The following is a 26,626-nucleotide window of genomic DNA, read 5'->3' on the forward strand; positions in this document are numbered from 1 at the left end:
TATATATATAGTTACGATTTTAATAATGAAATAATAATCCGAAAAAATATATATATATATATATATATATTTAGAATTGAAAACAAAATATTTATATAAAAATATATGAAAATAAAATCCTGCGCGGTTGCGCGGGTCGAGATCTAGTATATATTATAATATATACCAATTTAGAATTGAAAACAAAATATTTATATAAAAATATATGAAAATAAAATCCTGCGCGGTTGCGCGGGTCGAGATCTAGTATATATTATAATATATACCAATTTAGAATTGAAAATAAAATATTAATATAAAAATAAATAAAAACAAAAATTCGGATGGTTGCGCAGATCGAGATCTAGTCAACTAATCGAAAGAATTGAATATTTTTTTATTCTCTTCTAATTAGGAAGATAATCTTTAATTTATGAGAATCTTTTACCAAATTATGTAAATAATTATATAAAATGTGAATTTCGAAAACGTGATTAAAAAAAAAAAATTACGCAATATTCCAATTATATATCAAGCGTTACGCGCAACCGAAACGGCGCCGTATGAGCTCAACACAAAAACCCTAAACCTCTCTCTGTATTATAAATTTCCCCCAAAAAACTCCACATCTCTTCATCCTCTTCCACTGCAATCTCTTCATTCAATCTCTCTTTCTCAAATCATCAGCAATGGAATTCTGGGGTATGATTCTTCTTTCCATCTAACTTTGTCTTTTAATTACAACCTGTTCATGCTTAACCACGTTTGTTTTAGCTTTGTCTTTTAATTTACAACATGTGGTCATACCTTTAGCTTATTTGTTCTGTTAATTATATGTTAATAACGAGTAGTGATTGATCTGTGGAACTGGACTCATGTTGATTTTATTTGATTGAATGTGATTATTAGGAGTTGAAGTTCTGGCAGGGAAGTCAGTTAAAGTGAAGCCTGATTTTGAAACCCTCATCCACGTTTCCCAGGTTTGTTATTACATATTCAGTTTCATGATTTAGTTAGTTGTGCAGTTTCTTAATTGTTTTTTTTTTGTAATAGGCATCACTTGATAAAGGGAAGAAGGGAGAAACTGCTTTGTTGTATGTGACTGTTGATAAGAAGAAGCTTGTGTTGGGAACACTCTCTCAAGGCAACATTCCTCAGATTAGCTTCGATCTCGTCTTTGAGAAGGAGTTCGAGCTTTCACACTCTTTGGAGAGTGGAAGTGTTCACTTTGTTGGATACAAATCCCCCAACATGATGGAAGAAGAGGAGGACTCCTCTGACTCAGAAGAGGAGGAGGAAGAAGCGCCAGTTCCTGCAGCTGTTGCTACCAATGGTGGCTCGAATGTTGTTGTCAAGGCTGACTCAAGACCAAAGGTCACGCTTGTGGAAGCGAAGCCTGAGTCTGACGAGGAGGAGGATGATGATGAGTCTGACGAGGAGGATGATTCTGAAGAGGATGGATCAGACTCTGAGAAAGGAGTGAGTAGAGTTATATCCATCTATGACTTGTGTTTATGTTCGCATTCAGGAGAACTAGTTTGTTAACAGTTCTCTATTCTGATGATATTTTGTAGATGGATGTTAACGAGGATGATTCAGAGGATGATTCTGAAGAGGAAGAGACCCCTAAGAAGCCTGAGGTGTCCAACAAAAAGAGGCCGAATGAATCTGCTTCCAAAACACCTATCTCAGCTAAGAAAGCAAAACCAGCTACACCACACCCAGCTAAAAAGGGTGGAAAGAGTCCTATGAATGCTAACCAGAGCCCCAAATCTGGAGGTCAATCATCATCCGGTGCTGGTTCTAACAAGAAGTGAGTCTTTCTTTTGAGGTTAATGATGTGATAAGCCATTCTTTTTTTTGGTTGAACCATTTGATGATGATAGTTTGATGAATGGTGTGTAGGCAATTCAACTCTGGCAAGCAATTTGGTTCTAACAACAAAGGCAAAGGCAAAGGAAAGGGCAAAGCCTAAGTTTGAAGTGGGAGCTTTGGAGGAAAGAAACCGGTTTTTATTTTAATTTTTGTTGTCTTCAGATTTTTATCTAAATTGCAATTTTATAAATGTCATTTCAGTATGAAAATTGCTGGATTGAGAAAGAAAACGATTTTGAATCATGAAACTGTTTTACTATCATTTTATTGATTAACATTACTCTTAAGCATGAAATTAGTTGCCTTCTAATTTCATAATTTGGATTGAATATTATTTTTAATCAATGAACCGATCAAATCTCAACTGAAACAATATTTTTTTTTTTCCAAACCAGAGTAAAATCCAATCCTGATTCCTTCTTCACAAAACAAACAAACTGAAATATATATTCCAACCAAACCGAATCAAACCAAAATTTGATTGCTATGAGTCTCAAAACATAATCTATTCTCAAACCAGAGTAAAATCCAATTCTTGTTCTTAAATTGACACTGCAAGTGTTAGAAAAAGTTGTAGTATCTTTTCATACTTTCACAACTCCTTTCTTTTAACTCTTCAAGTTGAACAACAACTTCACAAGAAGGAGAGCATCTTCTTAATCTCAATAGTTCCATCAAGATGTTTGATTCTTCGTTCATTCTCCCACGACGCAAACACATCTTAAAATTCTTGAGCACCGCCGAGTTCTCCAGGAAGTACTTCACTAGTTCGATTTCAGCTACAGCTCCTCTTATCGGTGTTCTTATCTCAACGCACTCCAGTGATGATCTTAAACATTCAGGAATTGAAGATGACGAGAGAACAAGTACTTCGTTCACCTTAAACTCCTCAAGTTCCTGCCATATAAATCATTCAAGAATTGTGTCATGATGATTTGAATAAAACTATATAATATAAAAGGTAAAGTTTCATCACCAAGACAAGGGACTTGAGATTTGGATAGCTCTGAAGAATGTTTGGCAACTTTCCCAAGTCAGAGTTATAAAAGACCGCATGGAACCGGATCAAGTAAGGAAACTGAGGAAGCGGTTCGTGTTTCAAGTAGAGAGAGATGACCTGCAACACACACAAAGAAAACATAACTTGTCATCCAAGTAAACATTCAAAAAGTCCATTCACGCGCGCGCGCGCACACACACCTGTAAAGTTGTTCCACTTAGAGTCATGTCCCTTACGGTAGATAGCATGGTGAAGAATGTTCCCACTACACTTCTCTTTGAGGAGTCAATCACATCCGTGTCAAAGTCCATATCAAAACTGACATTAACATTTACCTTGGCAGATAAACCTAGCTTGCTTATCACGAAACTTGTCGACTGATAATCTTCAAGACTCAAATAGGTAAGTCTAGGAGCATCAATCACAACAGCTTTTCCAGTGTCTTCATCACTATACTTAAACGAGTTACCGTCTAGATCAACTACGAGACTCTTCAATGACTTGGAATGAACTCGTAAAACCCCAAGGTTGTAGTCTGTTTCTCCGTGTCTAACAACCGTTAAATCTTCAAGAACCGGACAAGATGAGATAAGCTTCTCAAGAAAAACATCGTTAGCGTAAACGTTGTCTACTAAATGCCAATGGCACGTTACAGAAACGTACTCGGAAGCAGCCAATGGCACGTTACAGAGTTTCAAGGATACTAGAGTCACACAGGTGTAGATGCTTAGTGGCATCATGTCCACACTACGAGGATGTACGAATAGTATATCTAGATGTTGAAGTTTAACTGCATTGTTGATCCACTGTGTGACCAAGTAAGATGGATCAAGATAACGACTCACGAACTCAAGGTTCCGTAACTCTTGAATAGGTCTCCCAAAACGCAAATCAAGTTTGAGCTTGTGTAAGCATGATGAGCCCTTAGAGAAATATAGAAACCTAGAGATGAAGCTTGCAAAGGCATAGGAGTTAGGGAAATCATGATTGTGCAAATCCAAGACAGGAGTCGAAAGCCAGATAGTTCTCCATCTGGTGGACAGAACACTAGTGACTACAGCCGTCTTTGTAGGAACATCAGAGAGTATCTGACACAGCAAGTGATCAGGTAATAAGCTTATCATGTCTTCTTCGGTTCTGCAACCCATGTTCCTCTTTTGCTCATTAATTTTGCTTCAAGTTCATACACAAGATCTGCCAGATTAAAGTGAACTTGAATCTCCTTGAAACTGGAGCAGAAAACAAAAAAAAATCTAAGCAGGAAAAATTTAGAGAACAAGAAATATCGCTTAATGGATTTAGGCTTTCATGATTTTCTGAAATTATTTAGAGTAAGATTGTTGAACAAGAAAGGTCTCACCGCACTGGAGATCTCTCGTTGCTTCTCAGGTTCAATAGTGGCTTCAGCAGATACGTCTTCTAGGGTTTGGATTTCTATATATTGTTTGGGTCCGAAGAATTCTCTTTACATTAATTTACTTAATCTTTTTTTCTCGCAGGGTTGTTGGATTGGATAAACATCAAGAATAAAATGTCAAAAATACAGTATATAATTTAATTATATAAATAATATTAAAGAAGTGTGCAGTACATCTTTAATATGTGGAAATTCAAGGATGTTAAACTTGATGATGGTGCAGAGATGGCATAAGAAAATACAAACAAAGCTGTATAGTTATAGAATTCTCAAGAAAAAAAAACGATTTATTAAACAATTATGCAGAGTATGGAAGAAAGGCTTACAAGGTAACTACTAGTTAGGATGTTGAAAAATACAAATTTCAACCACTCTCAAACCAGATAAAAATCCAATTGTTCTTAAAACTGAAACTGCAAGTGTTACAAAAGGTTGTAGTATCTCATCATAGTTTGAGAGAAGTCTCTTCTAACTCTTCAAGTTGAACAACAACTTCACAAGAAGGAGAACATCTCCTCGATCCCAAGAGTTCCATCAAGATGTTTGACTCTTCGTTCATTCTCCCACTACGCAAACACATCTTAAACTTCTTGAGCACAGCCGAATTCTCCAGGAAGTACTTCACATGTTCGATTTCAGCTAGAGCTCCTTTTATCGGTGTCTTTATCTCAACGTACTCCAGGGATGATCTTAAACATACTGGAACTGATGATGATGAGAGAATAAGTAGTTCCTCCTTCTTAAGATTACTCAACTCCTGCATAGAAAACCATTGAAGAAATATAGATGAGTTTATAACATCTATAGATGTGAATAAAACCATATATAATATAAAAGGTAAAGTTTCATCACCAAGACAAGGGATTTGAGATTTGGACAGATCTGAAGAATGTTTGGCAAATTTCCCAAATCAGAGTTATACAAGACCGCATCTAATCTGATCAAGTAAGGAAACTGAGGCATTGGTTCATGTTTCAAGTAGAGACATATGCTCTGCAAACACATTAAAAAAAAAAACTTTTCATTCAAAATGCTCAATTCAAATCCATTGACACACACATAATGTAAATACATTTCCACCTCTAAAGTTGTTCGACTTATAGTCATGTTCCTTACGCTCGAGAGCATGGTTAAGAAACTTCTAACTACACTTCTGTCTGTAGCCAGATCAATGTCCACATCAAAACTGACATCAATGTCTACCTTGGCAGATGAACTTAAATTGGTTATTACATAACTTGTGAACTTGTTATCTTTAAGACTCAAATAGTTGAGTCCAGGAGCATCAATCACAACAACCCTACAAGCATTGTACCACCACTCCCTACCAATAAGAACAACTACGAGACTCTTTAACGACTGGGAACGCACGCGTAAAACCTCAAAGTCGTACTTTGTATCTCTGTTTCTAACAACAGTTAATTCTTCAAGAACCGGACAAGATGAGATAAGCTTCCCAATAAAGGCATCATTAGCGCAAACGTTGTCTACTAAATGCATGATCTTGAGACGAGGTAGAGAAACATACTCAGAATCAGTCAGTGTCACGTTATGGAGTTTCAAGGATACTAGAGTCTCACAGGTGTAGATGCTTAGTGGCATCATCATCATGTCCACAATCCAATGATATAAGATATCTACATGTTGAACTTTACGTGTAACTGCATTGTTGATCCACTGCGTCATCAAGTAAGCGGGATGATTAGAGATATCTTGAATAATTCTCTTATCGTTAAAAGAGAATCTCAAAAAATCATTAGAGATATCTTCAATAGGTCTCCCAGAGACCAAAGCAAGTTTGAGCTTCTGTAAACATGATGAGCCATCTAGAAAACGGGAGATGAAGCTCGCCAAGGCGGTGAAGCTAGGGAAATCATCAGTGTGCAAATCCAAGAGAGGTGTCGAAAGCCAGACAGTTCTCCATCTGGTGGATAGAACACTAGTCATAACACCTGTCTTTGTAGGAACATGAGAGAGTATCTGACACAGCAAGTGATCAGGTAAGAAGCTTATCATGTCTTCTTCGGTTCTGCAACCTGATGTTACTCCTCTCTCGCTCATTGTTTTGCTTCACGTTCAGACACAAGATCTGCATCACAGTACGAAACTAAAAGGTTAACACAAAAGCTATTTGAATCTTCAGTTAGTATGCATAGGCAACATTGTTATAGAGTAAAGTGAGCATGAATACATTCTAAAGTAGAGCAGAGTAGAAAACTAAGCAGGAGAAACTTAGAGAACAAGAAATATAGCTTAATGGATTTTCATAATTGTCTGAAATTATTTAGAGAAGTGTAGAGTAAGATTGTTGAACAAGAAAGGTCTCACCGCACTGGAGATCTCTCGTTGCTTCAGCAGATTCGTCTTCTAGGGTTCTGATTTCTAAATATTGTTTGGTTCCAAAAAATCATCTCAGCATTTATATAGGTGATCGATCTCTTCTTTTCGTCCGATATTTTGGGCTTAGATAACATCAAGAATGTATTAATTAAATACCAAAAATACAGTACATAATTTAATTCTTTAAATGATATTCCATGTGTTTCAAAATAATATATGTTTTACAATTTTCACATATATTAACAAAACATATCACTCCTCATAGTTTTTGTAACTATCTATCTCCTATAATTCTAAACACTTAAGAATTCAATAAATGCATCTAATGTTTTTGAAGTTTACAATTAAACATTATTAGTTAATAAAAATATACTGAAGATACAAAAAAATGTATATTGAAACAATTTTTATAAACATGCATAAGGAATATCAAATACGTACAATTCTTTAATTTGATCTATAATATGTGGAAAATCAAAAATGTTAAACTTGATGATGGTGCAGAGATGGCTTAAAAGAAGACAAACAAAGCTGTACAGTTATAGAATTCTCAAGCATCATCCATAACTGTTGACCAAAAAACTCACAAGGACTTCCTAATAGAAACTTCAATAACAAAAGAAAAACAAAACCAAAAAAAAATCCAAATGCAGTCTAACAAACCTGCTTGAAAATCATGCTACTCTTGAGTCGGATCATTTAAGTAGGATTTGACACATGCTATATGGCTTGGGCAACGAAGGAGATCCCTCAACATGTAAAACCCTTCTTCTGTGATGTGAAACCCCTTTTTTTGCGTAGGAGCATCTAATATCCAGAACAAGTTTTTTAAGAACCAGTGAGTTCTCTACAAAGTACCTTGCTACTTCCATTTTAGCAGGCCCTCCGTTGAAACGTTTTATCTCTACATACTCTAGTGGTGGTAGCAAACATTCGAGGTATCGATGAAGATTTTATTTTCGCTGCTTTATCATCCGGATGATAAAAATCCGATATTAAACAACATACCAAGATAAATGAATATAAAAAAAATCAAAGTATTTGAGTTGTGAAAGTCACTACCAGCACCAAGACGAGTGAGTTTAGATTTGGAAATCTATCAAGACGAGTTAGCAGCACTTCCAGACATGGCATAGAAAGCTTTGCTTACTAAAATTATTTTTCATCAAAGACCTGACCAAATCTCGACTGAAGCAATTTTACAATTTGCCAAAAAAATAGTAAAATCCAGTCCTGGTTCTTTTTTCACAAAACCAACAATCTGAAATATAATTAAACTCCAACCAAACCGAATCGAACCAAAAAATCGACTGCTATGAGTCTTTACTGTCTACCAGGCAACTTCTATTTAATGGTCTTTAAAAATACAAACATTCATCAATTCTAAAACCAGAGTAAAAAATCCAATCCTTGAAAAGTGTCTTCTAACTCTTCAACAACAACTTCACAAGAAGGAGAGCATCTCCTAAATTTCAAGAGTTGTACGAAAATGTTTGACTCTTCGTTCATTCTCCCACTACGCAAACACATTTTCAACTTCTTGATCACCGCCGAATTCTCAAGAAAGTACTTCACTAGTTCGATTTCACTTACTACTCCTCTTATCGGTGTTTTTATCTCAACGTACTCCAGGGACGATCTTAAACATTTTGGAACTGATGATGAGAGAATAAGTAGTTCCTCCTCCTTAAGATTACTCAACTCCTGCAAATAAAATCATTCAATAAATATTATATAGATGACTTTTAACATCAGTTTTATACGATCATGAATTGATGATGATATGAATAAAACCATATAATATAAAAGGTAAAAGTTTCATCACCAAGACAAGGGATTTGAGATTTGGACAGCTCTCAAGAATGTTCGGCGAATTTCCCAAATCAGCGTTATACAAGACCGCATGTAATCTGATCAAGTAAGGAAACTGAGGCAGTGGTTCATGTTTCAAGAAGACACATATGCCCTGCAAAACACATTAAAAACTTTTCATTCAAAATTCTCATTGAATCAATCCATTGATACACATAATGTAATATACGTATACCTCTGAAGTTGTTTGACTTATAGTCATGTTCCTTACGCTCGAGAGCATGGTGAAGAAACTTCTAACTACACTTCTATCTGTAGCCAGATCAATGTCCACATCAAAACTGACATCAATGTCTACCTTTGCAGATGAACTCAAACTGCTTATTACATAACTTGTGAACTTGCTATCTTTAAGACTCAAATACTTGAGTCCAGGAGCATCAATCACAGCAACCCTACAAGCTTTGTACCACCACTCCCTACCAATAAGAACAACTACGAGACTCTTTAATGACTGAGAACGCACTCGTAAAACCTCAAAGTCGTACACTGTATCTCCTTTTCTAACAACTGTTAAATCTTCAAGAACCGGGCATGAGACAAACTTCTCAAGAAGAGCATCAGTAGCGTATATGTTGTTTTCTAAATGCATGGTCTTGAGACGAGGTAGAGAAACATTCTCAGTATCAGCCAATGACACGTTTTGGATTTTCAAGGATACTAGAGTCACACATGTGTAGATGCTTAGTGGCATCATCCCAAAAATCCAAGGATATAAGATATCTAGATGTTTAACTTTACGTGTAATTGCATTGTCAATCCACTGTGTCATAAAGTAATAGGGCTCAAGATGACCTCTCACAAAAGCAAGGTCCCATGATGATGACTCACTAGAGATATCTTGAATAGGTCTTTCAGAGACCAAAGCAAGTTTGAGCTTGTGTAAGCATGATGAGCCCTTAGATAACTCTAGAAACCAAGTGATGAAGCTTGCAAAGGCAGTGACGTTAGGGAAATCATGAGTGTGCAAATCCAAGACAGGAGTCGAAAGCCAGATAGTTCTCCATCTGGTGGACAGAACACTAGTGACTACAGCCGTCTTTGTAGGAACATCAGAGAGTATCTGACACAGCAAGTGATCAGGTAATAAGCTTATCATGTCTTCTCCAGTCCTGCGACGACATGCTACTCCTCTCTCGCTCATTGTTTTCTTTCAGGTTCAGACACAAGACCTGCATCACAGTACGAAACTGAAAGGGCTTAACACAAAAGCTATTTGAATCTTTAGTTAATATGCATAGGCAACATCGCACTAGAGTAAAATGAACATGAATACATTCAAAAGTAGAGGAGTGAAGAAATCAAAGCACGAGAAACTTAGAGAACAAGCAATATTGCTTAATGGATTAGGGTTATGTAGAGAAGTGTAGAGTAAGATTGTTGAACAAGAAAGGTAGGTCTAACCGCACTGGTGCTCTCTCGTTGCCTCTCAGATTCACTAGTGGCTTCGGCAGATTCGTCTTCTTTAGGGTTTGGATTACTAAATATTGTTTGGTTCTGAAGAAATCTTTACATTTATATACGTGATCTGTTTTCGCGCGATATTTTTGGCATATATAACATCAAGAATATATTAAATGCGCAAAAATACAGTACTTAATTTAATTCTGTAAATAATACTTCCCTCTATTTCAAAATAATATATCTTTTACAGTTTTCGCATATATTAACAAAACATTTTACTCCTTCTGTTTTAAAATAATACATGTTTTTAAATTTTCACACATTAACAAAACATATTCAATTGTAGTAAATAGTAATAAATACATAGTTTGTATTATATATTTTCTATAATACTAAATCAATAAGAATTGAATAAATGCAATTAATATTTTTGAAGTTTACAATTAATAATTATTAATTGACAAAAATGCATTGATATTTTATAGTTTCAGTATGTAAACTCAAGAATGTTAAACTTGCTGAGGGTGCAGAGATGGCTTAAGAGAATGACAAAAAAAAAATTGTGTAGTTATAGAATTCTCAAGCATCATTCATAACTACTGACCAAAAAGTTCACAAAGACATCACAAATAAAAACTTTAACAACGAAAGAAGAAAAAAAAAACAAAACCAAGAATCCAAATGCAGTCTAACAAGCCATCTTGAAATGGATACTCTTGAGTCTGATCATTTAAGTAGGATTTGACACATGGTAGAAGGCCTGGGCAATGCAAGAAGATCCCTCAACATGTAAGACCCTTCTTCTGTTATGCACAACCCTTTTTCTGCGGTGGAGCATCTAATATCCAGAACAAGTTTTTTAAGAACCTGCAGTGAGTTCTCTACAAAGTACCTTGCTACTTCCATTCTAGCAGGCCCTCTGTTGAAACGTTTTATCTCCTACATACTCTAGTGATGACAGCAAACACCGAGGTACTGATGAAGCTCTTATTTACGCTGCTTTCTCATCATTAGTATAAAAATCCTATCTAAACACAACTACCGAAGTATTGAGCTGTTAAAGTCACTACTAGCACCAAGACGATTGAGTTTAGATTTGGACAGCTCTCAAGAAGAGTTGGCAGCATTTCCAGACATGACATAAAAAGCTTGCTTACCAATATTATTTTTCATCAAAAGAACCAACCAAATCTCAACTGAATATACAATTTTCCAAATCATATTAAAATCCAGTCCTGGTTCTTTCTTCACAAAACCAACAAACTGGAATATAAATAACCTCCAACCAAACCGAATCGAACCAAAAAATTGAAATGCTATGAGTCTAACTGTCTACTAGACAATTACTATTTAGGATGTTGAAAAATACAAACATCACCAATTCTCAAACCAGAGTTAAAATCCAATTCTTGTTCTTAAAGTTGAAACTGCAAGTGTTACAAAAGTTATAGTATGGCCTCATAGTTTGAGAGGAGTCTCTTTTAACTCTTCAAGTTGAACAACAACTTCACAAGAAGGAGAGCATCTCCTTAATCCCAAGAGTTCCATCAAGATGATTGACTCTTCGTTCATTCTCCCACGACGCAAACACAGCTTCAACTTCTTGAGCACCGCAGAATTCTCCAGGAAGTACTTCACTAGTTCCATTTCAGCTACAGCTCCTCTTATCAGTGTTTTTATCTCAACGTGCTCTAGGGATGATCTTAAACATTCTGGAACCGATGATGATGAGAGAACAAGTAGGTCGTTCATCTTAAACTCCTCTAGTTCCTGCATATAAATCATTCAATAACTGTGTCATGATGATGTGAATAAAAACCATATATAATATTATAAAGGTAAAGTTTCGTCACCAAGACAAGGGATTTGAGATTTGGACAGCTCTGAAGAATGTTTGGTAACTTTCCCAAGTCAGAGTTATAGAAGACCGCATTGAACCGGATCAAGTAAGGGAACTGAGGAAGCAGTTCGTGTTTCAAGTATAGAGAGATGATATGCAAAGTTGTTCCACTTAGAGTCATGTCCCTTACGGTAGATAGCATGGTGAAGAATGTTCTCACTACACTTCTCTTTGAGGAGTCAATCACATCCGTGTCAAAGTCCATATCAAAACTGACATTAACGTTTACCTTGGCAGATAAACTTAGCTTGCTTATCACGAAACTTGTCGACTGTTTATCTTTAAGACTCAAATAGTTAAGTCCAGGAGCATCAATCACAACAGCTTTCCCAGTGTTCTCACTATCCATATACGTGTGACCGTCTATATCAACTACAAGACTCTTTAATGACTGAGAACGCACTCGTAAAGCCTCAAAGTCGTACTCTGCATCTCTGTCTTTAACAACTGTTAAATCTTCAAGAACCGGGCAAGATGAGATAAGCTTCTCAAGAAAGGCACCATTAGTGTAAATGCTGTTTACTAGATGCATAATCTTGAGACAAGGTATAGAAAAATACTCGGAATCAGCCAATAACACATCAGAGAGTTTCAATGATACTAGACTCTCACAGGTGTAGATGCTTAGGGGCATTTTCTCCAAAAACCAAGGATATAAGATATCTAGATGTTGAACTTTACGAGTAACTGCATTGTTGATCCACTTTTTTATCAAGTAATAGGGATTACTATTCACAAAATAAAAGTTCCATGACTCAAAGTTTGAGCTTGTGTAAGCATGATGATCCCCTAGAGAAATCTAGAAACCTAAAGATGAAGCTAGCGAAGGCAGTGAAGTTAGGGAAATCATGAGTGTGCAAATCCAAGACAGGAGTCGAAAGCCAGATAGTTCTCCATCTGGTGGACAAAACACTAGTCACTACAGCTGTCTTTGTAGGAACATCCGAGAGTATCTCACACAGCAAGTGATCAGGTAAGAAGCTTATCCTGTCTTCTCTAGTTCTGCGACATGTTGCACCTGTCTCGCTCATTGTTTCGCTCCACGTTAGAGAGCTTAAGACAAAAGTTATTTTAATATTTAGTTACAGAGGAATATATATGCATATATGCAAAATTGTACCAGAGTATAATGAACATGAATACATTCAAAAGTAGAGGAGAGAAGAAATCAAAGCAGGAGAAACTTAGAGAACAAGCAATATTGCTCAATGGATATTAGGGTTTCAAATATATATAGAGAAGTGCATAATAAGATTGTTGAACAAGAAAGGTCTAACCACACCAGAGCTTTCTCGTTGCCTCTCTGATTCCTCTTTTAGGGTTTGGATTTCTAAACATTGGTTCCGAAGAATCCTCTTTGTATTTATATACGTGAAAATACCATAATTTAATTTTTTTTAAATAATATGTTAATATCCGCGCAATTGCGCAGGAAGAATGTTATATATAAAAATAATTTTATATATCATTACTTATTTTTGTTCATTTACTTATCATATATATAATTAAATTAGAATAAACACATAAATCAAAACAATACTTCTCGTTCATTTACGATATTTTTTTGGTAAATAAATCAAAACAATCATTTTATTTATTTTATATGGTATATAACTAAATTTCAATGACATAGATATAAAATATATTTTAATTTAAATATATTTATTATCGAGAATTCGTACTCTATGCTAAACACATATTTTCTATTGTGCGATTTTTTCAATGCAAATTTCAAAATTAAAATATTAAGGTTTCAATATTTTTTCAATACAAATTTAGAAATTAACATATTTATGTATTTTTATATGTTATAAAGTTTAATTTAAACTATATTAATATATAATATGAATATCTATTAAATGAAACTTCATATTCATACGATTTTATGATCATCTATATCTTGTAATTACAAAAAAAAATTAAATCATTGATCACAAAATTTTTAATGTGAGATATTTAACATTTTTAATAATTTATAGTCATTTTAAAAATTCAAAATATAACATATAAAAAAAAATCATTATTTTTACTATATGGTTAATGTGATTGTTTAATATTTTTTAATAATATAAACTTAAAGAAAATGGTAAGATACAAAAATTCTTATTTAATATTTATTATTCATAATCATTAATTGTGATATATACGTTAATCATATTAGATAATTCCGTAGCTTTTATTTAGGGAAAGTGCAATAATAATTTTTTTTACACTATTTATCAATTTAATACTTAGTTTATTAAAAATATAGTATATGTTAAGATGAACCGACTTATTTTTTTAAGAATTTTGAATTTCATTCTCATGGTGATACGTGGCTAAATAAATGTTATAATGTTTTTCAATTAATATATAAAAGATGGCAAAAATGCCATAATTTAATTCTTTAAATAATATCAAAAAATTACAGTACTTTAATTTGATTTTTAATATGGAAAAAAAGGATATTAAAAACTTGCTGATGGTGCAGAGATGGCTTAAGAGAAGACAAACAAAAGCTGTGTAGTTATAGAATTCTCAAGCATCATCCATAACTAGTGACCAAAAAGCCCACAAAGCCATCATAATAGAAACTTCAACAACAAAAGATATACAAAACCAAGAATCCAAATGCAGTTCTAACAAACCAGCTTGAGAATGCTAACTCTAGAGTCTTAATCATTTAAGTAGGATCTGACACGCGCTTGATGGCCTGGGCAACGCAAGGAGATCCCTGAACATGGAAAACCCCTGTTCTGTGATGTAAAACCCTTTTTCCATGGTGGAGCATCCAATATCCAGAACAAGCTTTTTAAGCACCAGTGAGTTCTCCACAAAGTACCTTGCTACTTCCATTCTAGCAGCCTCTCCATTGAAACGTTTTATCTCCACATTCTCTAGTGACGACTGCAAACACCGAGGTACCGATGAAGCTCTTATCTTCCGTGCTTTCCCATTCGATTTATAAAAATCCTATATTAAACACAGATGAATGAATAAAAAAGAAAACAAATGTATTTTAGAGTTGTGAAAACTCATTACCAGCACCAAGCCGAGTGAGTTTAGATTCGGACATCTCTCAAGAAGGGTTGGCAGCATTTTCAGACATGACTTAGAAACCTTCAGTTTTAAACGAGAAAGGTTGCAAAACTGGGGGAGTACCATTGGGTCGAACTCATTGTTGTAATGTAGAAACTGCTCACCAAAAAAAAGAAAGAAAGAGTGAGCAAGAAGGAACACTAGATGCAATGTGATATGTACATTACCTCCAGAATATGAGAAGAGAGCTTCATATCAGTAACACCTGAGATGCTAGTAAAGAAGTTACGGATCATATCTCGCTTTGGTAAGTCGATTACATCAGCAGTATCATTCTCACTGAAGACGAAAACAATGTTGACCTTGGCTAAGGACCTTGAATTTGTAATGACTTTACTATCAGATAAATCATCTTCAAATTTCAAGTACTCGAGTCTCGGGGCATCGATGAAAACCCCTGTGCCATCTCTCGTGAACCCCTCATCGTCAAAGTCATCGTCTTCACCAAACAAATAGTCTATATGAAGACTAGTCAACGTCTTAGAGCACACTCGTAGAAACTTTATGTTATCCGGTACCATTCTAACAATGCTCAGATCCTCAAGAACAGGGGAAGACGAGATAAACGACTCTAGTGTCACATCATTGGCGTATACATTGTGTTCTAACCGCAAGGTCTTGAGACAAGGTAAAGACACAGAGTCAACAAACTCACATAAAGAGACTCGGTGGAGTCTTAGGTATACTAGTGTGTCGCATACGTAAAGACTCTGCGGAATCGCTTCTAGAAACTTACGGTTCACAAGACACTCGACATCGAGGTTATTAAGTTTGGACGAAGACGCAGAGTCTAACCACCGCGTGACGCACGGAGGATCGTTCACGTTCTTCTTAACACTTAGCTTGAGCTTGTGCAAGATCGAGTTTTGTTCTTTAGAGAAAGCTATGAACTTATCGATAAAACTAACGAAGGAGTTGTGATTCGGGAACTCGTTGGCGTTCAGAACCAAGGAGGGGATCAAAAGGTAGAGACTTTTCCACCGTTTGGAGAGAACGCTGGTTCGGACAGCTTCCTTCGTTGTCGGGAGATGGGAGAGTATCTGAGAAAGCAGAGAATCTGGTAACTTGCTAATCGTATCTTCTCTACGTCTTGAGTAACGTTTAGTGAAAAAGTAATCTTCAGGCCATATGTGGTCGCAGAATAGTTCCTCTTCCGAAAATAAATCTTCCATTGAGATTCGATTGCGAAACTCAACCGGAAGATTCGATTCACGGCTTCAACCTTAGCTATTGTGGTGCTGACGCAATCACCACCCGATTGGGAAATGACCTGAACCTGATTCGTTTTAGGGTTTTTTTTTTTTTTTTTTCGGAAGAGACGAAGTCAAGTCCTCAGGTTTTAGATGGGCCTGGCCTGGCCCAAACATGTTTTTTTATTGAGTTGTTAAAACAATTTAAATTTTTCTTCTTTTTTTCTTATTTCAATTATTGCTAAAAAAAATTAAGATAATTTGTGAAAAAATGTACAAATATATGTAAAAGACTCTCGATATTAATATTTACTAGATAATTTTGAAACTGCATAGTATAATCACTAGTTTTTTACTTACAAAACTTTTAAATTGTTATTTCGAATAACTGTTTTTAGAGATCTTGATGCATATACCTGTTTTCACATGTGCATATGTGTACAGGATTAACAACATTTATCTACGTTGGCGGGAACCAAAACCGTCATCTAGACAATGGCTTCTCCCTCCATTGACCTATGTAGGAACAAAGCATCGGCTATATGAAACGGTCCCACGGCTCGAAATGGAATTCAAAAAAATCTTAGAAGCTATATAAGGAGAAGCACCAAGGAGTCATCATCATCATTCACTAGAGCTTTAGAGGTTTTGTAGCTTGTTAGAATAATACGAGGCAGATAGCGCTACCAAAGATCATTAACCTATGTGTTGGGTTGCGTTGGTCTCTTATTCACCAAAAAAGGATTTTTGTTTTGTTTAGTTATGAGTTGCTCCTTTTGAAAATGTACCTTACTAAAAGGTATCACAGATTGAAATCACAACAGAGAAAAAGACAAAAATAGCACTAAATCAAGTTTATGTTCCTAAACTAGCACTCAAGGTCAAAAGTCACAAAAATAGCACTTAATGTTTTATCAAAAGTCACAAACTTAGGGTTTAGAGTTAAAGGGTGGAGTTTAAGATTTAGGATTTAGGGTTTAGGGTTTAGGGTTTAGAATTTAGGGTTTAGGGTTTAGAGTTTAGGGTTTAGGGTTTATGGTTTAGGATTTAGGGTTTAGAGTTTAGGGTTTAGGGTTTACGCTACCAAAGATCATTAACCTATGTGTTGGGTTGCGTTGGTCTCTTATTCACCAAAAAAGGATTTTTGTTTTGTTTAGTTATGAGTTGCTCCTTTTGAAAATGTACCTTACTAAAAGGTATCACAGATTGAAATCACAACAGAGAAAAAGACAAAAATAGCACTAAATCAAGTTTATGTTCCTAAACTAGCACTCAAGGTCAAAAGTCACAAAAATAGCACTTAATGTTTTATCAAAAGTCACAAACTTAGGGTTTAGAGTTAAAGGGTGGAGTTTAAGATTTAGGATTTAGGGTTTAGGGTTTAGGGTTTAGAATTTAGGGTTTAGGGTTTAGAGTTTAGGGTTTAGGATTTAGGGTTTAGAGTTTACGGTTTAGAGTTGAGAAATGAGGTTTTGGGGATAAGATTTCAAATTTTGAAAAATAAAAAAATTAAAATTTTCAAAGGATAAACTTAAAATTGTGCTATTTTGGTCATTTTAGTTTTTAAGTGCTATTTTTGTGATATAAACTTAGAAATGTGCTATTTTGGAGATTTGACCATCACAATAGCTTTTGATTCGCATGATGCAAACAAGATACTCCTACGGACTAAACGCAAACGACGGTCGTGATAATCGATGACTCTTAGGATTTTACCCTTGCGCTAATTGAACATTTTTGAACTCACACATAATCTTCTTAAAAAAATAATACAAAATCTCACTTTATAGAAAAACAAAAAAAAAAATCAAAAGGAAAAAAATTGAAATCTCACAATTACTGAATAACAAATCCCATCGCTAAATATTTTTTTTTCAAAAAGCAGTAAAATTGATAAATAAAAAGAACCCTTCGAGCCTGTCTCCTCTTTTCCTTCTTTTTGATAGAAGTAGCTTCCTTTTCTTCCTACTTGCTACGGACGTCTCTATCTTCTTCTCAAACCATTTTCCTTGTGATTTCCCATGAAAATTGTATTTATTTTTGCTGAAATTTAATAACTTTTTTTTCCCTCTCCCCTGAAACGCAACTACTAACTCGGAACATAAGTCCCAATCCAGCCAAGCCCACTGATGAAGAAGGACATTGTCTGAAGAAACAAGTAGATGAAGTAATTGTTCTTCCCGTGCACAAAGTCATAGCATCCACACACGAACAAGAACGCCGCGAATCCAAGCTCCAACGTATTCAATCTGAGACACAAAATAACTCAAAATCATCATCAAGTGTCTAGATAGAGTTTGTACTTAGACTTTGTCAGTATAGAAGTACACATACCGATCAGGCAATTTGAAGATTCTTGGGAACTTTTTAAGCCCTTTTGTATTCCCTTTAGCGCTTTGACCGCTTCCAAGCTTAGCTGTCACGACCCATTCGTTAGCTCTCCCTGCCTCAAACAGACCAATGAGAGTGGCTTTTGTCCGGTGCAGCGACATCACATTCTCGAATAGGATCCAATAGAACAGCAGATGAATCGACCTTTTGGATAAAGAAAAGATTCAGTACAAGGACGAGTAACTTGAGGCACAAGTAACCTAATCGCAGGGCCCTAGATAGTGACTTGAGATACAAGAAACTACAATTTACCTGGGAGTGCCGACAGAGTTTAGAATAGTGATGATGGAAGGTATATAAACTGAACCCCAGATGGGAACTTTAACTTCAGGGACAAGAATGGTGAGAGGAAGAACAACGCAGTAAAAACAAAATGTGACCCAATGTGCAATGACTTTCCTCACAAAGAAGAAGCTGTAAATCACATACACTTTCTTCCAGAATCTCACTTTCTGCAGAAGATCAGTAACAGTCAGATTAAAGAATGAGTTACCAGATGTAAAAAAGAGTAAGGAATTTTATTATTACCTTGTTTCTGACAATCTCCATGACCATTTTCCTAAAGAGATTTGCAGGTCCACAAGACCATCTATGTTGCTGGAAACGGAAGGCTCTAAAAGTACTTGGTAGCTCACTTTTCACCTAAAATTTAAAAATAATTCATATTATTTTTTTTATATATAGCAAATTTTCACAAGTAATAGTAAAATATATTTAGTTCTTTTTTTTTTGCTTTAAAATATACTCCATCCGTTCCTAAAAGATCCATGTTTAGAATTTTCACACTTTTAATAAAACATATTAAAATTTAGCTATAAGTGCATAGTTTTTTGTAATTTTATATTTCCTATATTTTTAAACCAATATTCCCTTTGTTCCTAAATATAGGATGTTTAAAATAGTTTTTATGTTTCAATATGTAGGATGTTCTCATATTTCTAGATAGTTTTAAGTTTATCAAAAACTGTGTAACCAATCAAATTTAATAGTTCTATTTTGTAATTGGTTGAATAGTTTTTAATTTAAAATTTTAATGATAAACTTTCTTAATAAGTGTGTTTTACCTAAAAAATCTTATATTTAAAAACAGATGGAGTAAGCTTTTAAGAAATGCAATTAATCTTCTTGAACTTCATAATTTCTCATTATTAGTTGACAAAAATTGCATTGAAAATATAAAATATGTATCTTTTTGAAACAAATGTTTTCTCCAGAACATACTATATTTTTCAGGAAGGGAGGGTTTTTTAGGCAGGGAGGGAGAATTTAGTTCGTAAAAGGGTATATGATTATAACATAACTTGAGAATCAGATGTCATGTGTATGTGTCTTTAATGAGAGAAGTATCTAGTGCGCCAACAACTTTTTGTACTTTGATTTAAATTATTCTATTTTAATTAATGGAAAATCAGAATTTTAAGTAAATTAAAACCTGAAGGTCACCGAGGTAGAGAAATTTCCAGCCACGGAGACTTGCTCGGACGGCGAGGTCCATATCTTCCACGGTGGTCCTATCTTTCCATCCACCTGCTTCATTTATGGCCGCTATCCTCCATATTCCAGCGGTCCCTATAAAACATTTTTGATAAAATAAATTATTATGACAAAAACAATTAAGACAAACGGAAAAGCACAAATCTATGTAGTGTCCAGAAAATTTAATATCCGTTTTCATTTGCTTCAAGTACAAGTCATCATAATGTAATGAATGTGTCTCCTTACGCAACTTAATTAACTAAACACATGATCTAAGAAGCAAGCAATTAAATTATTATTTTTCCAGCTTGCAAATCTTACTTATCAGACAAGGGATAACTAAGACTATTAATAACTATGAAGTATTAAGTGTATAATTACACCTACTTGCGTCACGTTTCAAAGTCCCACTCCTGTCAATCTCAATCCATTATTAATTATTTTATTCGACATAATAGATTTTTCATCAGTTTTTTAGTAATAATTGTACACTATCATACAATCATTTTTAAAAAAAATTTGGGTCCACAAACTGTGCATCAATTGGTCGGACAATATACCAACTCCATCACAATACCAATAATCAACAATAGTATTTAATTTTCCAGTATATAAAATTAAAATGAATTTTTCAGCAGTCATCAGTATATAGGGCAATTCTCATAAATAGACCATTTTCAAGTTTTGGTCATAAAAATAAACCACAAAGAGAAAAATGGCCAAAATATTTCATTTAATAAGTAAAAGGACACTAATACCCTAGATATATAAAAAAATAAAAAAAAATTCAAAAAAAAAATTATTTTTTTTATAGTTTTAGATTATATGTTTTCAAATCCGAACTTTTTTATAATTTTTTTTATTTTTTATTTTATTTTTTTTCAAATTTTCTTTTTGTAATTCGAAAATACTTTTTGAAACTATTTTTAAAATTTTTATTTTCAAATTTTTAATATTTATTTTCTATTTTATAAAATTTTAAACCTCAAACCCAAATCCCTACCCTTTAACTTTAAACCCTAAAGTTTGGATTAGTTAAACCTAGGTGTATAAATGTATATTTACCTTTTTAATGAAACATTTTGGTCATTTTGATTTTTAAAATTTATATTTGTGATAGAAATTTTTTTATTATTATCCTATCCCCAGTATATATTAGTATTACTCTTACCGTTGAAACCGAAGAAAGCATGTGTTGCTGAACCGACTTCTTGCTCAACAGTGAAATGATAGTCCAACGACATTTCTTGCATCCTCGTCAACAAGCATTCATCGGAATTTACTGCAGAAATATATAACAAGATCAATTCATTACTCTTAAAAATCATCCCGTTTAAAAATAATAGGAATTGGATAAACAAAAACTCTATTATTTACTATTAATTATTCAATAAGAGAATTGTCTAAATGTGGCGCTATCAGGAAGTAACGTCCTTCTCTTTTGTTTTTAAGCGTTAATAATCAATCATATTCACATAGCTTTCTCATTATTAAATTCACTAAGTTGGACTTATGCTTGATAAAAGACAAAACAGAAACTATTCTATAAAATACACAAACAAGTGTCGGCAAGAAAAGGCAGGTCCACAGTAAAATCGTTACTCCTGTATACTAACACTTTACTAGTGTTGCAGACAAGAATGGGTTCCACACATGACATTTAAAGAAAGGCAAGGAGCACGTGGAAGGCATCAGAGTCCCGACAATTACTAAAGACTGAACAGTTAAGATTGGCCTCCTACTTGTCCAAAAACCCGACCCGGCTCATTAAACTGAGTCGGACAGATTCGCTTTCACCGACGGATCCGGAGTTTCGGAGTAGATAAGATGACATGATGTTCGCAACATTTTGTACAAGAAAGTCTATTTTAAGCATTTTTGCTAATATACGTTGACCCTGAATCGCGCAACTAATCTATAATCCATGCAACACGGTGTGCATAACTCTAATCCATGCAACACGGTGTACATAACTCTTAACTTATTCAAGGGGCAACGGTTTTTAGATGTCTAGTTGTGATTGGCTTTAATGAACCCACTAAAAAACCCATACACTATGCAGCTACTCCGCCGACGCAGACATAACTAGCCCTACTTCGTCAATCAGTCTAATACAAAAAAAAAACAATAATAATAAAATGTCTAAGAAAAGTACGAAAATGACGAAAATACCATTTCGAAAAGCCAAAAAAGTGATAAACAAAAAAAAATGTATGCAAGAAAAAGGAAAAAAAGGGAGAAAAAACATTTTTAAAACTAATGAAGGACATACCACCGACACCACTAACGCAGCTACAAAACCAAAACCACGAGCTTTCATTTAATGATCAAAACAACATTAAATGTTTCATAATACATAAACAAAGACACCGGTTCAGTAAGTATGTTGACCCTGACATCTTCACAACATTATCAAACGTCAATTCTATTCATTTTTCTATTATAAACTAACTACCAGTCTTATATATTAACGAAGCAAACTTAAGATACGTAACAATCAATCTGAATCATCAAACTTAATATTATAGAATATGTTTAACTGAATAAGTCTTACCAAATCTCCACCGAGCCTGGACGAGTGCAATGTTGGGATTGTGGACGAGGAATGGAATGCTACGGCGAAGAAAATCCGGTTCGGGCTGAAAATCAGCGTCGAAGATGACAACATACTCGCAATGTTTGACATAACTGCGTTTGAGACCTTCCTTCAACGCACCAGCCTTGTAACCAACTCTGTTCTCTCTGATTTGATACCTTATATTGATTCCTTTACTTGCCCATCTTTGGCATTCCATCTCCACCATTTGCTGCGCATTTTAAGTAAATCATTAAATCACACATTTAATCAAGAAAAAAAACTATTAATATTCCAGTTTTGTTACAAAATGTTATTCCTACTGTTACATCTTTTTATTTTAAGAAAGTAAATCTTCTAAAAAGGGTAAAATAATTAAAATCTATATTTTCTGAAAGTGGACTAAGTAATTACCTTAACAGTAGGATCTGTTGAGTCGTCCAAGACTTGAATCACGAGACGATCGGACGGCCACGATAGTCCACTCGCCGCTCCTATTGATAGCTTGTATACCTGAAAGGCAAAAATCACGGGGAACTTTTTAGCTTTTAGTCCCTATAATTTAGCTATTTACTACGATTAAGCCCTAAACTATGGATTTAAACAGAAAAACCCCCAAAAAATTCATAGAGCATTTAAATAACTCTCGCCGTTTTGGGATTTGTAACGGCGGAGGAATATGCTGAATACGTGGGGAAAAGTAATTTTGTAAAACTTGAGGCTACTTTTCTTGAAATCTTAAAACTTGGGGTAAAGAATGTAAGGAAAAAAAATTCTCCAAAAAACAGAGCAATGAACAGAGAGAGACGAAAGAGACCTCTCGTTCGTTGAACATGGGGATTTGGACGAGGACCACTGGGAAGTTAGAGCTTCCAAGCTCTTCATCATCTTGAATGGGCTCGAACTTGTAACGTTTGTCTGGCTTTTTCCAGAAGAGCTTGACGAGGACGATGACGATTCCCATGTAAACCCTCTCGCATAACAGCATGACAGACATGAGCAAGCAGATGTAAACCGCTAGCTGAAGAAGAGGGACAATGACTGGTGCTTTGACAAGCTCCCAGATCATGCCTAGCTGGCCTGTGATCTCCATCCTCACGCCGTCGAATGTCTCCGGTAACACAAACTTCGGTGAAACACCATCCATTGTCCTTCTCTCTCTCCTAGAGTGAAACAATGGCGGATTTTCTCTCTCTAGAATGTTATGGTAATGGGGTTTATGAAGTGAAGGAGAGAGGGAGATGAAGGATAGAGGCTTTTCTCTCTCTATAAATCTAGAGAGAGAGGAAACTTAGGGAAGAGAGAGCAGAAGGAAACTGATGGTTAAGGGAGGAGAGAAAGAGAAGGGATAAACCAGGAATATAAATGGTGAATTTTCACATTATTTTATTTAATTTCTTCCTTTTGTAGGATATTTTTTTCCTTTTTAGATTTGATTCCTTAGGGATTTTCTACGGACAATAGTAAATGTTAAGTTAAAAATAAATAAACACAAGTGACTTTGACCAAAAAAAAAAAACACAAGTGACATTGGTTTATGGCCTTCTCAGTTAAAGAAGTTCTCTGGTAAAGAACCAACAGACAGAGGAATTGGTTTTCAGTTTTTGGGTGTTTTCAGAATATGTGCCTGCCAATGGGCGGAGAAAGTGGAGATAGATTGATTTCTAATGAATTTATTTTCTTTCCTAACGATATTCTTAACAATGATTAATGGTTTGATGAAGTTTTAACTTTTTACCATTTGTGGGATTTTGGGTTTTGCAGTTTTTTCTTCTTTTTTACGATTTATTTTGGGTTTAGTCAACTTTTAAGGACTTTTTATTAAGGGATTTACTTTTAACTCCGTTTCTTTTTGTTGGGGCTTATTCAACTTACTATCTACAAAATTCATTTTTTTCTCAGTTAAGCAGTATTTTTAATGGATACAGTTGAGAAATAAACCATAAATGTAAAGAAGTAACGTGCAACTACAGAGAGTTAACATTACCATTTTTGTATTGATTCACATTTACAAATTTATTTAACAGGTTTAGAAAGAAAAAACAAGAAAAACTAAACTTCTAAACATATACCACTATTTCAAAGAAAAAATGCCACTAACATAGTTTTCTAACTTTAAACGGCCAGTGCAATAAATATGGAGATACTAAGAAAATGCAATGCGTTAAAAATAGGAGAATCTCAAAAGTAAATTTGTTTGATGATGATATGTTGGTCAGATAGCTGCAAAATAATATGAACGCGAAATCTTAAGTAAATACGGTTTATTAAACAAATATAAAATATATTACATATCATCTTATTATTTCCTTTTTCAAATAAATCATCATCATATAAACATTGTACATTGTTGTTGAGTATAACATTACACGAAAAATATTCTTTATAGAAATGCCATTTATTAATAGATGTTAACAAAATGATCCGAACATAGTACATTGTTGTTAGGTAATTAATTTGAAACCATATTCTACTCGTTTGATGCGTGGTTAGTGAGACGTAATGCTCAATGGTGCGACCTCTTAGCTTGTACACAAAATAGAAGTATGATTATAGTTATATGCAAGGTTTGGCGGGAGCCGTGAGATAGCCATACATCTTCCATACGTCCTATTAATCGTGGTGTAGATGACCTTTAAGGTATTGTATGTTCTATCAATCGTTAATACTAACCAGTACTGCATCCCGGTTGATGTAGATGAATTTTGATGATGCCATGTTTGATTTAGTCGGCAAACTCCATGTGGTTTAGCACATCAGTCGCAACGTGGATGACGAAAATTCTCTTGTGTATAGTGTGGCTCGAGTTCTGATATGCAAAATTAATTTGGTTATTCAAACTTCAAACAAGTCAGAATATTTTGTAAAGATTATTCATTGTTTTTATTGGTCTTGTTTTGGAGATGCTGTATGTTAATTATACGTATTTTTATAGTCACTGCCAAATTTGTAAATGTGGACTCTTGAGAATAACAGAAATTCCTATATATATAACTAAGATCGACTGCTCTACGGGCGGGAAGTTAATAATAAAAACTGTTTTATATAAATTTATATTAATTTTATGAAGCATTTAAAAATCATGGTGGATTGAAAACTATATTATAAAAAATAATGATGAATAGAATTCTGAGATCACATTGTTAGGGCATCATTACTGGTAAAATAGCAAATAGAGTACCTCACTAATATTTTTATTATTATTTTTGTACAAAATTTAGCTATTAATAATTTTAAAAATTAAAATAAAAAAACCTGTAAAATGATACCACATGTATTCACCGATTCTTTAGAAATATATGAAAGCTCTTCCAACAGGTACCATTCTTGCTCTTTTTTTTTATCCTTTCTCTTTTTTTTTCAGCTTTTAATATTTTTAAATTTGTTAAAGACTGATGAATTTCAACCGGTACGAGTGCCCTTATTTTTAATAAACATTTTTGGTTTGGAATTAAAATGACAATATCCTTCATTATTCTATTTTTTCAGAGAATACAAAATTAGCAAAAAACAATTCAGAATAATATGATAATATATATACATCTTCTTATTATTCTTAGTTCAATTTGACATAATAAAAGAAAATATTAACTTTAAATAGATAATAGGTGAAATTTCATGTTTACCACATTCATGGTACCATTATTGATCTTTACCAACACTAAACGGACATTTTTGAAAATATATTTTCAATAAGTGGCAGAAGACTCTTATATCATTGTTCTTGATATATATATAACAAATAATTATTTAAATAAAAAACATATTTTTTATGTTTTCGAATTATAATTTTTTTAAATTCAAACTTTTTTATAATTATTTTTTTTGGAATTGTTTTGGTTTATTTTATTTATTTTTTTAATTCTACAGATATAAGATATGTTCGGTTATTTATAAAATTTGTTTCAATTCTCGTTCAGATATTTTGTTTTTTGGTTCAGTTTGGACAACAAAATGGGGAACCAACTAATATCAAAAACAAAATTGGGTCTCTTTCGGTTACGGGCGTTTCAGATTATTTTGGTTAATTTGTGTAAATTTTATTGATAAATTGTTTTTTTCCAGGAAACAAATAGGTGATTTAAGTTTTTTGGATAAATTATCAGGTAGTTTATATAATTTTAAATAA

The 26,626-nt window shown here is 34.0% G+C and overlaps 6 protein-coding genes and 1 pseudogene across 7 annotated transcripts; 1 reads left to right on the plus strand and 6 right to left on the minus strand.

Moving 5' to 3' along the window:
* The first annotated feature begins 555 nt into the window (after positions 1 to 555).
* LOC106331735 (histone deacetylase HDT2-like) lies at positions 556 to 2,116 on the plus strand. Its single transcript, XM_013770139.1, has 5 exons — positions 556 to 681; positions 889 to 959; positions 1,033 to 1,458; positions 1,554 to 1,792; positions 1,885 to 2,116. Exons 1-5 carry the CDS (start codon positions 669 to 671, stop codon positions 1,952 to 1,954), a joined length of 819 nt encoding a protein of 272 aa, XP_013625593.1. The 5' UTR covers positions 556 to 668; the 3' UTR covers positions 1,955 to 2,116.
* Positions 2,117 to 2,415: 299 nt separating this feature from the next.
* LOC106329723 (putative F-box/FBD/LRR-repeat protein At5g22670) lies at positions 2,416 to 4,266 on the minus strand. The gene is made up of 4 exons (XM_013768377.1): positions 4,215 to 4,266; positions 3,055 to 4,083; positions 2,831 to 2,971; positions 2,416 to 2,751 (listed from the first exon to the last, which is right to left on the minus strand). The coding sequence occupies exons 2-4, from the start codon at positions 4,000 to 4,002 to the stop codon at positions 2,416 to 2,418; spliced, it is 1,425 nt and encodes a 474-aa protein (XP_013623831.1). The 5' UTR covers positions 4,003 to 4,083; positions 4,215 to 4,266.
* Positions 4,267 to 4,670: 404 nt separating this feature from the next.
* LOC106334048 (putative F-box/FBD/LRR-repeat protein At5g22670) lies at positions 4,671 to 6,648 on the minus strand. The gene is made up of 4 exons (XM_013772410.1): positions 6,600 to 6,648; positions 5,352 to 6,360; positions 5,124 to 5,264; positions 4,671 to 5,028 (listed from the first exon to the last, which is right to left on the minus strand). Exons 2-4 carry the CDS (start codon positions 6,330 to 6,332, stop codon positions 4,717 to 4,719), a joined length of 1,434 nt encoding a protein of 477 aa, XP_013627864.1. The 5' UTR covers positions 6,333 to 6,360; positions 6,600 to 6,648; the 3' UTR covers positions 4,671 to 4,716.
* Positions 6,649 to 7,994: 1,346 nt separating this feature from the next.
* Positions 7,995 to 9,627, minus strand: LOC106329724 (putative F-box/FBD/LRR-repeat protein At5g22670). Its single transcript, XM_013768378.1, has 3 exons — positions 8,659 to 9,627; positions 8,437 to 8,577; positions 7,995 to 8,315 (listed from the first exon to the last, which is right to left on the minus strand). Exons 1-3 carry the CDS (start codon positions 9,625 to 9,627, stop codon positions 7,995 to 7,997), a joined length of 1,431 nt encoding a protein of 476 aa, XP_013623832.1.
* A 1,718-nt stretch (positions 9,628 to 11,345) lies between these two features.
* On the minus strand, positions 11,346 to 12,819 carry LOC106329725 (annotated as a pseudogene).
* A 1,457-nt stretch (positions 12,820 to 14,276) lies between these two features.
* LOC106331815 (FBD-associated F-box protein At5g22730-like) lies at positions 14,277 to 16,145 on the minus strand. Of its 2 annotated transcripts, none has more exons than XM_013770229.1 (3): positions 15,033 to 16,145; positions 14,809 to 14,961; positions 14,277 to 14,739 (listed from the first exon to the last, which is right to left on the minus strand). In XM_013770229.1, the coding sequence occupies exons 1-3, from the start codon at positions 16,035 to 16,037 to the stop codon at positions 14,446 to 14,448; spliced, it is 1,452 nt and encodes a 483-aa protein (XP_013625683.1). In that variant the 5' UTR covers positions 16,038 to 16,145; the 3' UTR covers positions 14,277 to 14,445. The 2 variants fall into 2 exon arrangements, with proteins under 2 accessions (XP_013625683.1, XP_013625684.1); XM_013770230.1 differs by having other exon boundaries at positions 14,473 to 14,714.
* A 1,703-nt stretch (positions 16,146 to 17,848) lies between these two features.
* On the minus strand, positions 17,849 to 23,841 carry LOC106336126 (glucomannan 4-beta-mannosyltransferase 2). Its single transcript, XM_013774857.1, has 9 exons — positions 23,315 to 23,841; positions 22,912 to 23,010; positions 22,477 to 22,729; positions 21,094 to 21,204; positions 19,879 to 20,015; positions 18,975 to 19,088; positions 18,699 to 18,898; positions 18,390 to 18,590; positions 17,849 to 18,304 (listed from the first exon to the last, which is right to left on the minus strand). The coding sequence occupies exons 1-9, from the start codon at positions 23,642 to 23,644 to the stop codon at positions 18,145 to 18,147; spliced, it is 1,605 nt and encodes a 534-aa protein (XP_013630311.1). The 5' UTR covers positions 23,645 to 23,841; the 3' UTR covers positions 17,849 to 18,144.
* Positions 23,842 to 26,626: the final 2,785 nt, after the last annotated feature.

The sequence above is a fragment of the Brassica oleracea genome, chromosome C3 (assembly GCF_000695525.1).
Source record: "Brassica oleracea var. oleracea cultivar TO1000 chromosome C3, BOL, whole genome shotgun sequence".
Classification (NCBI taxonomy): Eukaryota; Viridiplantae; Streptophyta; class Magnoliopsida; order Brassicales; family Brassicaceae; genus Brassica; species Brassica oleracea.

Coding starts and splice junctions, on each gene's coding strand:
- LOC106331735 (XM_013770139.1), top strand. Junction 1,459..1,553: donor GATCAGACTCTGAGAAAGGA/GTGAGTAGAGTT, acceptor GATATTTTGTAG/ATGGATGTTAACGAGGATGA. Junction 1,793..1,884: donor GGTGCTGGTTCTAACAAGAA/GTGAGTCTTTCT, acceptor AATGGTGTGTAG/GCAATTCAACTCTGGCAAGC.
- LOC106329723 (XM_013768377.1), bottom strand. CDS start 4,002: ATGGGTTGCAGAACCGAAGAAGACATGATAAGCTTATTACCTGATCAC. Junction 2,972..3,054: donor TAAGTGGAACAACTTTACAG/GTGTGTGTGCGC, acceptor TGTGTGTTGCAG/GTCATCTCTCTCTACTTGAA. Junction 2,752..2,830: donor ATCTCAAGTCCCTTGTCTTG/GTGATGAAACTT, acceptor TTTATATGGCAG/GAACTTGAGGAGTTTAAGGT.
- LOC106334048 (XM_013772410.1), bottom strand. CDS start 6,332: ATGAGCGAGAGAGGAGTAACATCAGGTTGCAGAACCGAAGAAGACATG. Junction 5,265..5,351: donor TAAGTCGAACAACTTTAGAG/GTGGAAATGTAT, acceptor ATGTGTTTGCAG/AGCATATGTCTCTACTTGAA. Junction 5,029..5,123: donor ATCTCAAATCCCTTGTCTTG/GTGATGAAACTT, acceptor TTTTCTATGCAG/GAGTTGAGTAATCTTAAGAA.
- LOC106329724 (XM_013768378.1), bottom strand. CDS start 9,627: ATGAGCGAGAGAGGAGTAGCATGTCGTCGCAGGACTGGAGAAGACATG. Junction 8,578..8,658: donor TAAGTCAAACAACTTCAGAG/GTATACGTATAT, acceptor TGTGTTTTGCAG/GGCATATGTGTCTTCTTGAA. Junction 8,316..8,436: donor ATCTCAAATCCCTTGTCTTG/GTGATGAAACTT, acceptor TTTTATTTGCAG/GAGTTGAGTAATCTTAAGGA.
- LOC106331815 (XM_013770229.1), bottom strand. CDS start 16,037: ATGGAAGATTTATTTTCGGAAGAGGAACTATTCTGCGACCACATATGG. Junction 14,962..15,032: donor TCTCTTCTCATATTCTGGAG/GTAATGTACATA, acceptor TTTGGTGAGCAG/TTTCTACATTACAACAATGA. Junction 14,740..14,808: donor ACTCACTCGGCTTGGTGCTG/GTAATGAGTTTT, acceptor TGTTTAATATAG/GATTTTTATAAATCGAATGG.
- LOC106336126 (XM_013774857.1), bottom strand. CDS start 23,644: ATGGATGGTGTTTCACCGAAGTTTGTGTTACCGGAGACATTCGACGGC. Junction 22,730..22,911: donor CAACAGATCCTACTGTTAAG/GTAATTACTTAG, acceptor TAAAATGCGCAG/CAAATGGTGGAGATGGAATG. Junction 18,591..18,698: donor AACTCTGTCGGCACTCCCAG/GTAAATTGTAGT, acceptor TTTATCCAAAAG/GTCGATTCATCTGCTGTTCT.